This window comes from Branchiostoma floridae, chromosome 18 (genome assembly GCF_000003815.2).
Source record: "Branchiostoma floridae strain S238N-H82 chromosome 18, Bfl_VNyyK, whole genome shotgun sequence".
Lineage (NCBI taxonomy): Eukaryota > Metazoa > Chordata > Leptocardii > Amphioxiformes > Branchiostomatidae > Branchiostoma > Branchiostoma floridae.
In genome coordinates this window covers 13378924-13395614 of record NC_049996.1, presented here as the reverse complement: position 1 = coordinate 13395614, position 16691 = coordinate 13378924, and the positions used below count along the sequence as shown (strand labels likewise).

At 40.1% G+C, this 16691-nt stretch overlaps 1 protein-coding gene across 2 annotated transcripts in view; it reads left to right on the top strand.

Moving 5' to 3' along the window:
• The window catches only part of LOC118405793 (ATP-binding cassette sub-family C member 9-like), a 39702-nt gene that overhangs the window by 11018 nt on the left and 11993 nt on the right, over positions 1 to 16691 (top strand). For both annotated transcript variants that reach the window (XM_035805547.1, XM_035805546.1), the window contains 19 exons: positions 423 to 467; positions 1195 to 1312; positions 2128 to 2168; positions 2480 to 2746; positions 3455 to 3562; positions 4192 to 4270; positions 4433 to 4538; positions 4719 to 4817; positions 5318 to 5402; positions 6032 to 6112; positions 6402 to 6539; positions 7219 to 7376; positions 11667 to 11842; positions 12916 to 12972; positions 13445 to 13566; positions 14528 to 14647; positions 15207 to 15379; positions 15821 to 15890; positions 16330 to 16487. In XM_035805547.1, coding sequence (XP_035661440.1) covers positions 423 to 467; positions 1195 to 1312; positions 2128 to 2168; positions 2480 to 2746; positions 3455 to 3562; positions 4192 to 4270; positions 4433 to 4538; positions 4719 to 4817; positions 5318 to 5402; positions 6032 to 6112; positions 6402 to 6539; positions 7219 to 7376; positions 11667 to 11842; positions 12916 to 12972; positions 13445 to 13566; positions 14528 to 14647; positions 15207 to 15379; positions 15821 to 15890; positions 16330 to 16487 — 2201 coding nt within the window. The remainder of the gene's footprint in view (positions 1 to 422; positions 468 to 1194; positions 1313 to 2127; positions 2169 to 2479; positions 2747 to 3454; positions 3563 to 4191; positions 4271 to 4432; positions 4539 to 4718; positions 4818 to 5317; positions 5403 to 6031; positions 6113 to 6401; positions 6540 to 7218; positions 7377 to 11666; positions 11843 to 12915; positions 12973 to 13444; positions 13567 to 14527; positions 14648 to 15206; positions 15380 to 15820; positions 15891 to 16329; positions 16488 to 16691) is intronic.

The following is a 16691-nucleotide window of genomic DNA, read 5'->3' as shown; positions in this document are numbered from 1 at the left end:
GATGAAATACACGTATTAATAATACAAACATGATGCCGATATTGAACAATACAGTATTGGAGTTATGACAAAAGAAAATAATTATACAAAACGTTTGGTTTCTAATAAATACATCTGGGCAATATACAGTACATTAGCATTGTCAGTGGAAGAGAGGAGGGGTGAACCCCTAATCAATAAATGTATTACAGCTGTTTCAGACAAGGCATCAATATTGAGAGTTGAAATATTCAATTTTTTTATCCTGTCAAACAAAAGTAATTAAAATTACATTTCCTTAGACACCATCTAACGATAAATTCGCCAACAAGATCAATTTAGTTCTCATATTCCGCCTATAGTTCCTATTTCAATGTGACTAGTATAATGATGATGATTATCATAAGACACTTTGACAAGCATGTTGTTGTCTTGGTTTTCAGGCGAAAACAGACGTCAGGTTAAAGTGGATAAACGAGTCAATCCAGGTGATTCCTTTGTTTTAGAATGCTATGCTAGCATTAACTGGTGTATATGTTGTATTAGACTAGTGCTACATGATATTATTTTACATCGTGCATGTTTATGATATATTCACCAACGTGCCTAAATGACACCAACAGGTAAAACGTACTGAATCAGATGTAGGTTTGTTGGCACCAATACATACAATTTCTTATGGTATAATACAACAAGAGGAACGTGGATATAGAATTTCTTTTAACAATAAATATCAATAAAAGCTTATGATTCGATTTCATAATTTTCTTTTTGACTATAACAATACGTCGATGAGGGTAAGTAACTGTTTTTGGCGTAACTGTAACTGTAACTCTTGTCCATTGATTTAATTTCAGGGTACTTTAGGATATCGAGTAGGTGGTTTTAAACTGAAATATATTGAAAATGTTGCAACTGATAGAAATGGGTGTTTCAAAGTTGGTGTGTTCTTTCAAAACCCGCAAAAGTTTCCGAACGTTTACTGATGAAAACAAAACTATAACGCTGTTAACGCTACATAACCCACTCATCATAGAAAAAGTGGGACACACCGTCTTCCACTGCTTCCAGAAATGAAGTCAAACACCAAATGCTTAGCTTGTAGCTCTTAGCTGTAAAATTCATCACTAGAATAGCCCCCTTTTTCTACATGTGATCATTACCCACGGGCAAGAACTTGCAAATGAGCTTTCGTCATTTTTTTTCAATGACCAGGGCATCAAGCTGTTGAAGCTGTATGCGTGGGAATACCTGTTTGTGGGGAAGGTGACGAAAGCCAGGAAAGACGAGATCAGACAACTGTACACACACGCAGGGTGGAATATATTAGCAAGTAAGGACAGCGTTGCCATCACTCATCAGATCTAAATTGGTTTATTGCTTTGGAATGATCGTTGCAAATAAGGAACATTATAATAATGCGTCTCGGAGGGGGAAGCTGGATAGTTATCGGGGTAACGTTAACACTGTGCATATTATAATTTCGCTTGTTTTTTATGTTTATATTAAGCACATGTTTGCTTATTTTCGACCTTTAAATGAAAAGGTCGCTCAGCTTTGTTGGTTAAGACTTTATGGTAAGCTGTCTTCTGTCTGTCTTCAAGCTCTCTTTTTGCATCTGTGTATTGTTCACTAAATAAACAAATATGGAATTGACAATACAACGTTAAAGCTCATTATAACATCTCGAGTCATGCAGGGAACTGCACATACATATCAAACCTAATGTAAAGAATATAACTGCAAAGTTAATTAATAGGTTTTTTTTTCTTCTAACAATCACGTACTTTTAAAAGGTAAACACACGTATCTCCTAATTTTTCGATCTTGATCACGGAGTACAGGTTTTTTATCTTCACCCTATAGTATAGCTATATGGAGGCAAATTTTGATTGGTATTGGTGTTTCAGATAGGAGCGCAGTCTAAGTTTTGGCATGTGTCGATATTAAACAAACTGTTAACATTTTATGTATTAAGAAATACGTCTCCAATATTTGTACCTTGAGAAAATTGTGGTGTTTTAATTTACTGTTATCTTCAGGAGACCCAATTGTTTAAATTTATGGCAAATTATCTGATTAGTTCTTGCAATGGTAATAGGGTATAGATAACTTTGAAAATAACCCTTATCTGATTTGGTTTTTCAGTATTCTGCAACAATGCGAGTCCGTTGGTTGCAACATTGATTGTAAGTATGACTTTGGTTTTATCTACTATGGATAGAAATGGAATTCAATCACTTATTTGACTTGTTTTGAATTGTTTTATTTAGACCTTTGTACATGAATCTGTACGCATAGCTTCAGAAAAATCCAAAAGATTAAAGGTAAAGTTAATGCCCGGGTGCATTCAGTTTCATCAAGTGAATACTATCAGTAACTGTTATCTTAATTTTGTTCTGGCTGTCCTTTGCTTTTATGAAGTCCACTTGCTATGCTACTTTACCTATACATGTCTGAGACAAAAGGGAATATATTGCTATGATTCTTCTATTTCCAGGCCTTTGGGTCATACGAGTATTTCAACGACCAGCCCCTGACGTCTGCGGACGCATTCACCGCCCTCGCTCTCTTCTACACACTGCACGGCCCTTTCTCGGAGATACCCGGTCTCCTCGGGCTCTTCACCGCCGCTTCGGTGGCCACCAACCGTCTGGGCCCGTTCCTGCAGTCGCTTGAGGTCGAGGGGCTGGGAGAGGGGCTCCGGTATGGTGCTAAAGCTGAACAAATGAATGGAAATGTAACTGCAGACAACAGTATCAATGAGGTAGGACAATATTGAATTGATATTTGCCGTATTTTCATTTTCAAAGGAGAAATACCTTTTCTAACGAGATTGCTCAGAGCAAGGTCATTAGACCAGCTCTGGCAATGAACTAAGAAGTTGGAAATAATTGCACACGGAGATAGCGGTGGACATTTGTTTTGTAGGCTGATAAGTTGTAGACAGAAAGGAAGCATTTGTAGTAAAGAGAATTCCATATTTTGGCTGTCCGGGGAAAGAAACTAAGAAGGACTTAGAAACAGGCAATTAAACAATATAGCGATGTCCAATATCGCTTCGACATCGATTGACAATTTTTGCTGTGAAACATGATTCAAGTAAAGATAAGCTTTAGAATAAAGAGTTGAACGTGCATAGAGGTAGATGGATACAGCTATAAAGGCGAACAGTGGGATAAGAACATATTAACTCGGGATAGTCTCAATATTGATGTGATCGATCAAGAACATGTTTAACCTAATGCTTTCTGCCTTTTTATTAGATCAAAGAGTTTATAGGTCTTTTTCATGACACATTTACACTAACCTGTTCTTATACACAATACCATATAGTTTATCCTTAAGTCAATGCTCCTGCTTGAAGATAGCAACTCTATACGCATATTGATTAGCTGATTTCAAAGTTATACCCTTGGGCTTATTCCACATTCTGACTGCTTTTTATTCCCCGCCAATCTACATGAAACTACAGAGTACAAACATGGGACAGCATGAACATACGGAGGACAGTTCAGACACGAAGTTTAACTTATTACGAGCCCAAGCAGACTACAACCTAACTGATGACGTCTCTGTTGAGGTACATCACCGTTGGTTCAACTTTGAAATATAACGTTTAGCAACTTTGTATGATATGTATGATATCATGTTTTTCTGAATTGATGCAAAAGCAAATTTCAGGTGCTACAAGAAATTTTGGACGCTTAGCCATTTCCCAACTTGACACATGACTCGTCACCCTCACCACAAATCTAATACTTAACCTAACCCTAAACCTAACCACCATTCCCAACCTTAAACTTGTGTCTACGCGTACCCTTACCCCAACTCTAACCCAAATCTAACCCTAGCACCAACTCTAACCCTAGCACCAACTCTAACCTAGCCCTCTTCCTTACCCTTACCTCAACTTTAACTTAACCCTAACCCTAACTCCAACTCTAACCCTTCACCCTAATCTTAAATCTCGCACCAAATCCATGGCCAGTGTATTTTGTACGGTTGACATGGACAATTTTGAAAAGGGCCGACTTGTTCTGATCTCTCCACTTACACTTGATGTTGTATAACTCAATATTTTTTAAAGGCAGATGGAAATATCATAATGGTTATCGTGTAAATGGATTAATTACAGTGAAACGTTGTCCAGATGGAATAGTCAGTTAAACTCTCAGAACTAAACAAAATGCGTTGCAACAATCCTCTCAGTTACGGCATGGGAGTTTTACATGGGAGCCGGAATCACAGACAGCAAACATCAGTGGAATCAACCTGGTGGTTCCTAAAGGTAAGTACCGTCACTCTTGAGAATTATGAATGTACTAAATCAGATTGCCATCTAGAGTGTAGAACACCGTTCAACATTTGTTGTAAAGCTTTAAATCATAAATGAAGGCTGTACTTTTCTTGATATTTTTTCTTGAAATACGTTTATGTGACATTACTACAGGAAAGCTGACCATTGTGGTGGGACAGGTCGGTTCAGGGAAGTCATCCCTGCTGTCGGCCATGTTGGGGGAAATGAGGACATTGGAAGGTCAAGTACTTTGGAACAAGTGAGTACGAAGAACAAACTTTGACAAAGGTAAAATGATAAAGATTTGCATAATTTAAGGTCAGAACTCTAGATTTTGCACACCTCTGTGGAAGTTAACGGTAAGAGCAAACAATTTCTGTGAATGCACCACCTATTATGTTAATTTGCTATAGTAATTATTTTCATATTTTTTGTGCAGGAAGTACAATACCGTTTCCTATGCTGCTCAGCGTGCCTGGCTGCTGAATGCATCCCTCAGAGACAACGTTACGTTTGGTCTACCTTTTGACCATGTGAGGTCAGTATGTTACGATAATGTCATTGTTACAAAGAAAGAGAGAGAGGGGGTGAGAGGGATAGAGAAAGAAAGAGAGAAAGCGGAAGAGTCGGTGAGAAAGGTTCAAGGGACAGAGAGAGATATGGAGAGAGGGAGTCTGAAAGAGACAAGGCTGGAAGGACAAAAGAAAGAGAGAGGCAGATACAAACAGAGAGCCGGAGATATGTGGAAAGATGGGGAGTCAACGAGAAATTTAGAGGCGAAGAGAGAAAAAGGCTGAAGTGGTAGAGAGCACAGAGTTGTCTAGAGACAGGGGAGAGACATTGTGAAGTCTTTATCTATTATTGTTCGGTCATATGGTAAGAGACTCAGAGGGAGACAGTAAACGAGAAGGAGGGAGGGAGAGAAAGGGAGGGTGGAGAAGTTACAAACAAACAGAAAGAGAGAGAGAGAGAAATAGACTGTGTGAAATACAACTTTACTATACAGTAGTAGTGAATTTGTTTCTTTCTTCGTGGCAGGTACCAACAGGTGATCTCAGCCTGCTGTCTTCAGCCTGACATTGACATTCTTCCTGCTGGGGACCTGACAGAGATAGGAGAGAAGGTAACAGTTCTTCAGACGAGAAGTTGTTGCATGTCTTATTATCACTTTGTGGCCAGATATAATTGTAGTCAGAGTGGACATGGCCTAAACATGTGAGGTGGGAAATAAGGTTGTTAATGTCAATTGAGGTGATGGCAATTAGGTCTTTGAAGTATTGCAACTCAACCAGTACCGTAGACGTAAGTTAATTGCAACACGTATCAACGCACACTTTTGATAACTGCACGGAATCCCCAAATCCTAAACCAGTGCGGTCCTGCTGGATAACTTTGCATTATCGCACCGGCCGGATAACTGCACAAAATACGCTAAAAATGTGCAATTAAACAGCTTCTACTGTTTTTATTTATGAATCAATAATTCTTTAGAATTTCGTTAAGGATTGTATTTTGATTTTGACATATATTTTGTTAGTATTACTATTAGGCTATACGTCAAGCACAATGCTTATGTAAAGTCTGAGAAGGAAAATTGCTCATAAGAGAGCAAACAATACATAACAAGACGAGATTTCTTAGCGATCCTGAAATCAAGACGTTAAGATGATTCAGTAGGCTAATACAAACTCAACAGACCTTAGGCTTTGTTTTATTTGCTGCTTTTTTATCAGTTTGTGTTTTCTACTACAGGGTATTAACCTGAGTGGAGGACAGAAGCAGAGAGTGAGCGTAGCACGAGCGATGTACGCACAGACGGACATAGTTCTACTGGTAAGCACAATGTATATATGTATATATATAATGTATGTAATATATATATATTACATACATTCAATTACTCAATGTCACCATAGGAAAGTAGGGTCGTTCTCTTACACAGCCAGGTAACACTTATTAGTAACTCCTCTAATATCTTTATTGGGTTCTTATAGAATCCGTATAAAAACCTTATGCCGACCGCAAGGGACAACTCAGAGGCCAAAGCCCAGAACAAAAAGATGGTGGACAGTTTAGGTGATCGTTACAGCAGTTTTACACTTTTTATCCACTCAAACCACAGGACGACCCCCTGTCGGCCCTGGATGCACATGTCGGGAGTCACTTGTTTGACCAAGGCATCATGGGACAGCTTGTGAAGGATTGCAGGACGGTTGTCTTGGTAACGCACAAGCTGCAGTACCTGGAGTATGCGCACCTGGTAAGTACATAACTGCTTGTTATAGAGAAGGTCGTTTTTCAATAACGTATAATGTAGAAATGAGTTTGAAATCTATAGGCCAATGGGTAACTGAAAGACAATATGCAGCAATGTTGTACTGTCAGGGCCATGCGCCAATGATAATGAATGTAACTCTACGTCTTGAAAAAATCGTTGCCATACTGCAGTAAGGGATGGGTGCCGGTACAGAACGCTCAGGTCCGGTCCAGGTCAAAAGGATCAGTTGTAGGTCCGGATCTGAACCTTGACCTAATTGTCTGTGAAAACTTGTGAATGGGCGTCGATACACAAAACAAGTCCTTTTCGCTACTAAGAATTTGGTTTAGTGGAGAATCCAAACTCTAGTGCCGTTTTAAAATGATATACTAGTGTAACCAACACTGACTTTGACTTTTGAAATTTGGTAAAAATAACTATCAGCTATCCTTTACTTCGCTCTTGTAATTTCTTTGGACCAGTAAGCCCCCTAAAACGAGGAAACGATTGCCGATACCTGTTCATTTTCTTATCGGTCCAAGATCAGGTCACTGATTTTTCAGGTCCGGTTTTTCTGGACCAGTCCAACAAGAGATAAATGGTTTTGTATCGGTACACTGAACAGGTACCTCTACTACAGTTTGTTTTGAAATAAACCAGAATGCCCTGTTCTGATGACCAGGTCGTTGCTATGGAGAAGGGGCGGGTCATAGCAAGAGGAACGCTGGAGGAAATCCGCGAGTCGTCCCCAGACCTACACAGGGGCTGGATGGAGGCCATCAGCGAGTGTGTGCGGCAGATAGACGAGGGACTAGAGCCGGATGCAGGACCGTTATTTCAGTTACGTATCAATTCTGTATGCTACTGAAAGTACTGTAGAGTTTTGCTGCTTTCAGTCATTGGCTTTGCCTATCTCCCAACATTGTCTCTTTTGTACTCTAGAGAAAGTTTTAGAAAGAAAGATAAAGATTAGTTAGCGTCTTTCCCATACAAAATGAGTCAACATTTCTGCCCTCATTACTCTCAGCTCATTTTTTTCATTCTAGAGTTGGGTACTAAAGTAAAACATGGTTAGTCAAAGCGACCAGTTGTAAAACAGTAATTGTACTGGATATAGGACACGGTGGTCAAAAAGGTCCTCAAAAATCCTCACTCGCAAATCATGCATATGGATGAGGAAATCAATGTCAATCATCCATTTCACTACTGGCAACAATAGCTGATTGGTTTACGCCGTTGTAGGCGGGGATTACATTTGTTTTGGTCGCTCCAAGTGGAGCTATTCTTTTACGCGAACTTGCTCCTTTGATATGCACGTCTTTTCTCCGCCCCCATTGTTCTCCACTTACCAAGTTAACAATACCTGAGCTTTTCTGTCGGCCATTCTCACGCTGGAGCTCGGCATTGAAACCACCATTTTAATTCTTTCTGAACTATATATTTGTCTATATATTACCCAACATGCTAAAACTAAACCTTTAGGTGAGCAAAGATCGAAGGAGTTACCGTCACTCCCGGGTCACCGCTTGGGACGGAGCAGTGGGCGTCGTTTACAGACACAACCCGGAAAATTATCCGTGCCTTTTTTTACACACACACATGCAAAACGTTGAGTGATAGAAATTCAGTAGTTTTCGGTGAAGATGAGTATCTATATCTAGAACATGAAAGCTCACCATACTAGTATACTTAGACCCAAACGTAACGAACCCCTTGATATATTGCGTCTTTGACCAAAGTCCCGGCGTGTCTGTTCCTGTCCTGTATACACAACGACTCAATTTAAATACTAGAAAGGCCGACATTTGCTTGGGTGCAAATACAGCATATTTCAGCCATACCCATTCCCACGCAACATTGGACTGTTCCAAGTCACCCCTGCGCAAAAGTGCAATATTTCAACTGTAAGTTATCCCCAAAAGAGAACTAATATTGTGAATTGATTCCAGGTCAAAACAGATCTAGAGCTTGCCCAATATGAACCGGGCCCATATGGAAGAATATAATCTTCCACAGGAGCGCCTATGCATAACTGATTGGCTTTTAGAATTGCGGCAGCTCCTATTTTTCCGAGAGTGAAAAAAAACGCATCTTCCATTCAGAAGATTTTCATCATGAAATTACATGACGCCATTCAACAATTTCCACTTCGATAACTAGGTCTAAGTACCGTCATAATCTCCTTGTGATGTGGGTACATTTATTATTGCATTGAACTTTTTTTTAATCAAGTAGGGCATACGTTTTAATAATTGTCAAGCAGTTGCAGGTGTTGTGTAGTAGGAGTGTGTTGTTGTTGTGTGTGTTTTTTTTTTTTCAAGCTAAAAACTTCAATCTTCTTCTTGTTTTGTATGAGCCATTACATAAACGGAGACGTCTCGAATTTTTACAAGAATTTTACCACCCTGTCGCTTCATTTCTTTTCTGAAAAATCCCAGGACCAACAAGTTAACTTGATTTGGCTTTATCTATATATTTCATTTTCCTTCGAATTCTTTGTTAAGTAACGTATATGCCCTGCATACCACTGTTAAATTGTTTTACTTTGTATGCAATCAGCCATCGGACGTAATCTTGTCTGAGTGTTGTAATTTCCTGCTCGTAGCGTGCGAGACCTGGAGGATAGGAGTTTCTATACCTTGTTCGGGGGTTTCTTTTCGGAGGTCAGTGGTGATACTCTGGTACTAAGAGTGTTTTATTGGGCTCAAACTCTGGCAGTTTAAAGTTACTAACAATTTGAATGTACAAAGTTTACGTCAAAAAAGAACAACAACAACACTAACGTTAGAAGTACCTACATTTGTTTGGGAAAAAATACATGCATTCTCGCCACTGTCAAACTTACGTATCAAAACTAAACGCAAACTGTCCAATTTTCCCGCGTTTTCTGCCAAGTAACTTTTTCTCGATTGTCTCAACTAACCCCCAAAGTCAAATCTGCCAAAAATGATTGATAGTGCCATGCGGAATGTTGGTAAATTCATCGACACAGACTTGTATTCTGATGTTCAATGCATGCGTACCGTCCGCTACCGCTCAAATGACCCTGTCTGAACTCCAAATCCTCGCAAACTACAATTTCAAACCGGGCACAGGGTAACATATGGCCACTGTAAGGCTGTAATATTACATAATACATCTGTTTGTGTATAAACGGGATTGCAAGGCCCCGCTTATGAATATTAACTACCATTCGGTTTTCTCGTCGCTGATTGGCTGGCGTCCATAAAGTAATTAACTCTCGCTCTCCCCAGACCCCTGGCACCTGGCACCTGTGGGCTCTGGGGTCACGGGAGTTCACGGGAGAAGGCCGAAAGAAAACCAATTTCCCCTCAGAAAAGTGCAGAAATTAATAATTTGAAATTAGTCCATGCCAAAAATTTTACTTGGATCATTTTACCAACTATCTAATGCCTATCTACACCAAATTTAAGGTCATTCCATTGTAATTCAATGGTACAGGGGGTCAAAATATACCGTTGTGGTCAAAACGTGACCTTTAAACTTCAATAAAATCATTTTAGAGGCAGATATGTAAAAAATGAGAAAAACGCACCCCGGTATTGACCCACTCTACTCTTGTGCCAAATTTCAGGTCATTCGGTCCCGGAACGACGGAGATGATTCGATTTGAAGATTTGACAGGAGAAAGAAAGAAAGAAAGAAACATTACGAATACAATATATTTCACCATACCATATATGGTATGGCTGAAATATAATAAGACAATAATTGCAACCTACGTTTTTTGATAAACGTGTTCTCTCAAATAACAAACTCCTTATATTCTCGTCATTCTGTAAATGAACTAGCTCCATACCAGCGCTTGACGTGGCGAATGTATCGATATCCGTAATACGCTGGGCATTACATCACATGGTAAACTTCAAACTGGCGTCCTTTGCCCCGCAATTTTCTTTGTTTAAATTATACCTTATACTATAGAATGGATTTGAAGTAGTAATAAAACGCATGGTAACACGGACGAAAGCATAGCAACCGCAACACCATGAAAATTCACCCAACTCTAATACCGTGACCGTCATTGCCGGGCGCAGCTGCAAGATTCAGCGGGGGCGGCGTAGAGCCCGCCCGCCCGTAATATGAACACAACCCGGCCTTTCCTACGGAAGTCTAATATTCTCTCCCTCTCTCTCACACTCCACACGCACACACAGACATACACACACACAATTGAACGACAGGACACCAGTTTAGTTTCTTGGTGAAGTGAAATTCATATTTTGAACATTTGCACGGAAGCTTACCGCACACGGAGATCGCAATGCACACTGACCTCACGACAAAGCGTGTCTTCAAATCAAGATTCACGAACCGGCGTGTCTAGTCCTGTCCTACAAAATAACTAAAAAAATGAAGAAAAAACTTCGTTCTCCGCTATTTGTAGAAACAATTTTATATTCCCGTGAATTTTGTAACAGAATCTGCAGTTCGCAATTCACTTAGCTTTGTGACATTACACACCCAAGCGTTTCATGTGCTATCGGCTTGCATATAACACTAGACGAAAAAACTAAACTTTTGGCGCCCTTGGTAGAAAAATGAAAACGGTTCATTACTACAAAGAAAAAGATTTAGACTTAACTATCAAAGAAGCACAGTAGTAGATCAAACTTTTGTGAAGTAGGGGTCAGATATGTAGTGTTGTTACCTGACAGCGGAACCGGATGAAACCGGTTTTCTCTTTTGTTTACAAAAGTCGAAAAGACGCCATTTTACTATTTGGAACCTCGTTCAAACTTTGATTTCTAAAATAATCTTAACTATGGGAGAGATTTCTAGTACACAACCAGGATGTAGTACTTGTTACGTTTCGGTGTCTATCAGACACCTCCCTCAGAGCTTCTGACTGGAGTTCTGCTTCTCGCCCTTATATTTATCCGATGTAGGTGTCGCTTTTGTCCTGTATTCTAAATTCTACCGACCTGATGAAATTATTTTCGGAAGTAACTGTACAGTAACCTAAACAATCATGTTTACATAATGGCTAAGGCCCTCTTGTCTGGTCAAACCGCTCCCATTCACAGACTATTTACCTCAGTCCTTTCGGTGATTGCTTCGTTCAAGTTGAATTGTAACCGTTGAATTGTGAAATTTTAATATTTCTAGAAATGAAGATCAGAAACCTGACCGCTGGAAACACCAGGGGAGCGGTGCGGCTGTTGTAGCTGAACACCTGCTGCAGAACAGGCTGTCTCACCACCTGTCAGTCTCCAGTCTGGCGGCGTCTGTGGAGGATGTCTGGGTCAGGCGCACTGACTGGCCGGAAGGCCGAGCAAAGAAAGGTAATTACTCTGTGACTGGAGGGTAACCTCTCGACAGAGAATTGTTGTTGGTGGATGTGATGAATGTTCGCACCTTTATCCCTAAGTTCCGTTTGCCGCTTTTGTATGTAGTTTGACATGTCGTCTGTACTCAGTTGCGCGATGATGTACGTTGTTTTTTTCGCGTTAGCTGTTTATAATCGATGTAATAATTTCATAAATCACCCCTACGTCTTTCGGTATATTGGTCCAGGTTTGCGTTATCTCCGCGCGTAAAGCCTTGCAATAATTGGCTATTGCCAAGCAGATATTGCGCGATGAAGATATGAGGTAATGGTCTCTAATGTAGAGAACAGCTGTAGAGGTAGAGTAATCCCAACAGATATTAGACTCTGTCTTCCTTTGGTCAGAGACAGTTTTATAATAAACAAGTACATAGTTTGTCCTGGTAAGCTATCAGTAATATTAGGGCTTCGTTTCCTGTTCGCCATTATTTGTCTGTCTGGGGCTGTCCATTTCGTCGGCATGATAACAATTAATGTGTCACAGTTTTAAATTTGCTGAGAATTGCATTACTCAGTGGGTTAAGACCCAGGATTATAGGAAAGGCAGTTTCCCATTAATGTACCCATTTTGTTACTACTGGGAACATTTGGAACACATCATTTTGTTCTTACATGCTAGATTTTGGTTAAAAGATACATATTTTGGTTGAAAAAATATGATGTTCATTTAATGGGTTTACTCTTCTTAGGTAGAAACGACGCCTTCCAGCAGGACATTTCAAAGGATAAGAGCTTAATATGTTATACTATTTTCCCCAAGCTATTCTGTTTAAACTTACAATTACAGTTTTTGTTGTGTGTGTGTGTGTTCTAGCAGTCTTGGGTCGCCTTAACCTAGAAGATTACACATCATTATCACATTATTACACATGTGACAGCCATTTACTCATTTTTTTTTACATTTTCCTATTGATGAAAAATATGATTCTATACTGCTTGCAAAATGCCCTTGTCAATGTCAATAATGTGCTTGCAGACCATTTAGTATCTAATGTTATATAGCATTAAAGCATATTTTGTATTTTAAAGATGAGAAGAAGGCTGTGCAGGATACGCAGTATGGAGACAAAGAGAAGCAGTCTGATGGTGAGTTCTGATGTCCTCTGCACTCAACGTTTACCTTTTGTTGGATGTAACACAAGTCAGACGGCAAATATTGCCTTATTTAATCAACCTATATATACCTGTCAGCTAATTCCATACAATAGTAACTGTGCAAACATGCAGTACTCCTGTTAGCAATAAGAAGGATGTAATCAAAATATTATGAATAAATATGATATCATCAATATTGACGAATAAGTTGATCAACTTAAAGTTTTCAACTGTACCCATTTTGTCAATTCCAACTTATGTTCTACTCAATAAGGTTTCTCTTAAGGCTTAATCTTGTTGTTTCATTTGAAGTATACGTTAACCATTTGAGTTAATTGTGAGTATTCTGTGAGAATTGTTAATGTATGTATATGTTGACACCTAAAATCAGCTAAGCTGCCAGGCTTTGCGTTGTATTGCATTGTCTGCAATCTCAATAAATTAGAAATCAATTTAATTACAGGTGAACTGGGAAAGCTGGTAGAGACGGAGGAGAGGATGGAGGGGGACGTGAAACTCACATATTACGCCATCTTCGCCGCTGCCTGTGGACTGCACCTGGCCATCCTGGTTCTGATTTTACAGGTTGGGAAATTTGTTTTCTTGACTAGCTATTGGCTGTTTGACGGCCATTTCTTGACAACATTGTAATAATTGTTATTGGTTGGGCCGACTACTCTCTCTTGGCAGCCAGGGGCTTAATTGCGAGGAGCTTACAATGAATCGTAAGGGTCTGGAGCGAGCTGCCATTCGGCGCCGACCTCAATACGACAGAAATTGTCCCAGGCGCGACCAAGGGACTGTATGTTTTGAACCACTCACACAGCACCATCGGATGTATGGTGGGTTCTTTAACATGCCTGGGGTGTGGCTCTCCCCAGACACGGGCCTCTATTATACGTCCTTCCGAGGGACGGCCCTGGCCGAAGCTAAATACTCATTATCACCTGAGTAAAGTGAGGAAAGCCGTGTTAAGTGCATCTCCCAAGGTCACAAGATTAGTTACACGCAGCCGGATTCAAAACACGCTGCCGCTGCGCCACGCGGTCTTATAATGGTGTTGTATTTTTCGATTGTCGTCGAGTGTTCTAAGCACAGTTGAGTACGCATGTGCAGTGACAGGAATTGTGGGTAATATGTCAAAGGTAAAGGTCCCTGAGACATAAACAAAACACGTCTGGGCATTTTATACAAAGCTACACAATAGTCAAGACGATAACTGTTTACAAGTCACGTGCTTTCGCCTTTGACGTATTACCTAGAACTCATGTCGCTGCACATGCGGACTCGAATCCATGAATTTGCTTGTTATAATGTAGCGTTTGTTTAAAGACAGTTCTAGTTGCTACTGTGCTTTTGTAAGCTCCATACAACGGTGTTGAGAGTGACTATGATTATCTAGATTTTACAGTTAGCAGTAGTTATTGGTTTATTTGAGGAAACATTGACGTGCGTTGTACACATGAAAAGAGAAATTCTTCAGAACATGATAAATACGCATACCATGAATTTGATGTTACAACAAGTGTGTTTGTACTTATCACAGGTGTGCAAGACAGGTGTGACTTTGGCCATGGACTTCTGGTTGGCAGACTGGTCAAGTAGCAATGCTGATTTCAATTATGGGCGAAACCATACCAATTACACCCAGGGGAACGAATCACAGGTATTGTATCATCTTTTCTTTTAGAAATTGGTGTGGTGGTCGCCTCACCAAAGCTAAAGTCACATTTCCAAACCGGGGTCTGGCCGGGCTGTTTGTGGAAACAATAGAAATGTATACGTAAAAATACATACAGCTAATACTCATCCATGACTATTATTTCAATGTCTTGTGTAGTTTGATGACTTTTATATCATGCTTTTCGGTCCCGAAAGCTGTCCTGCCGGGCCCCTGTTTGGAAATGTGACTTAGGCCTTAGACTGCGTTTCCAACTGAACCTGTATACGTAAGTAATGTAGCCCCGGCCGGGCTTGGAAGCCAAACAGTTATGTACTGCCGAATACTGCGGGATAAAGCCTCGGTGTGCTCACAGTTAGCATATGGCCATTGTCAGTCCGACTTAAATTCAACCTGGGGTTCGGCCGGGCCCGAAAATAACCCGGGAGCCATAAGGTCTCCTAAAGGGCCACATATAGATGTCACGCAATCGATATATTGTATTAGCTGCCCTTCATGGCATTCTGGTGGCAAAAAATACTACCTTTGTTTCATCCTTCCACAGCCAATGGACGTTCCGGACGCAACAGGGTACTACATTACAGGATACACGGGGCTGTCTGTGGGCGCCATTGCTCTGACTGCTGCTGCTGTAGCTGCTTCTATTCTGACCAGTCTGAGGGGTGCCAGGGTCATGCACGACAGGATGGTACACAACGTCGTCAGGGCACCGCTGAGGTAAGCGCAGGGTGGATTAATATGAACAGGGGACACTATAATAGACCTCTTGCCAATCATGGCAGCCATTTTTAATTTCCTGAGTTCATGCATTGAACGAGGCTGCAGATGTTGCCCCCTGCTTATAACACTGTATTACAGTATAAGATATGTCATTTTTGCTGCTAAAATTCACTCCTCTGAGGTGTAATACTGCGTAACATATGTCTACTCTAAACATAAATTTCCAAAGAAAGAAGGTGAAAGAGGTCTCAAAGCAGGAATATGCTTTGATGCACTCTGAGCTTTATGTACAATACATACAGTTATTTCGAAGTATTTTCGTACCTGCACTCTTTGTTTCTGATGTCCCCATGTATTTTCAACTTGGGATGTCTAAAAGCAAGTAGATGAAATGGTGTGTCTTGGCATAATTATAATATTCATTTCAACTTGTCTCAGGTTCTTTGACACGACCCCTACCGGCCGTATACTGAACCGCATGGCAGGAGACCAAGGCATCCTGGACAATGTGAGTTTACTCCATTACTGCCTGTATGCTTATGTTACAATATGGATTCTACCATTAGCATAAATTAAAGGCTATAATTGAATTAGTATTACGAGATAACCCCTGTCACTTTTGTTTTTATTTTTCCTTTTTGTCTTTTTTAGTTTATATGAATATTGGATGAAATACTGTTATGTTAAGATCTTACAATGCACGTGATTTATGTATAAATTATTTTTTCGACCTTTATCTAAGCTTGATACATCTTCGGCGTAAGCCGTTTTTCATGATTCTAGTACTGCACACAGAAAATACAATTCAGCATTCCATAATCACTTTCAAAGTAGTTAGCATAGTATAAGTCAACCTTCTCATTGTCTATAGTTACATAATGTCTCGTCGCGCCATGTCCCTTTACATATTGTGCAGTTGTATTTCGTCTGTTACTATCCTTGAGTAGAACCTACCCGGAGAAATGGGAGACTTCCTTAGTGCTGGTTTGAAGGTTGTGTCAGCCATCATCGCTGTTGCGGTTATCACCCCGTACTTCCTCATCGGCATGATTCCCATCATCGTATTCTACTACTTCATGCAGAAATTCTATCGTGCTACAGCCAGGTTTGTTTCTTTGTTCTATTCTTTATTTTACAATACAGGCTAAAGGCGGCCTTTAACTTCACTTGCGTCATGGTTGCGTCACTGCGGGGTGCGACACTATTTTGTTATTATTTTGTTATAACCGATTTTGTATTTTCTAGATATTGCGTAATACGTAAAACCATGACTTTGAAGACGATGAAATACACAAAAAGGAAGAAAATT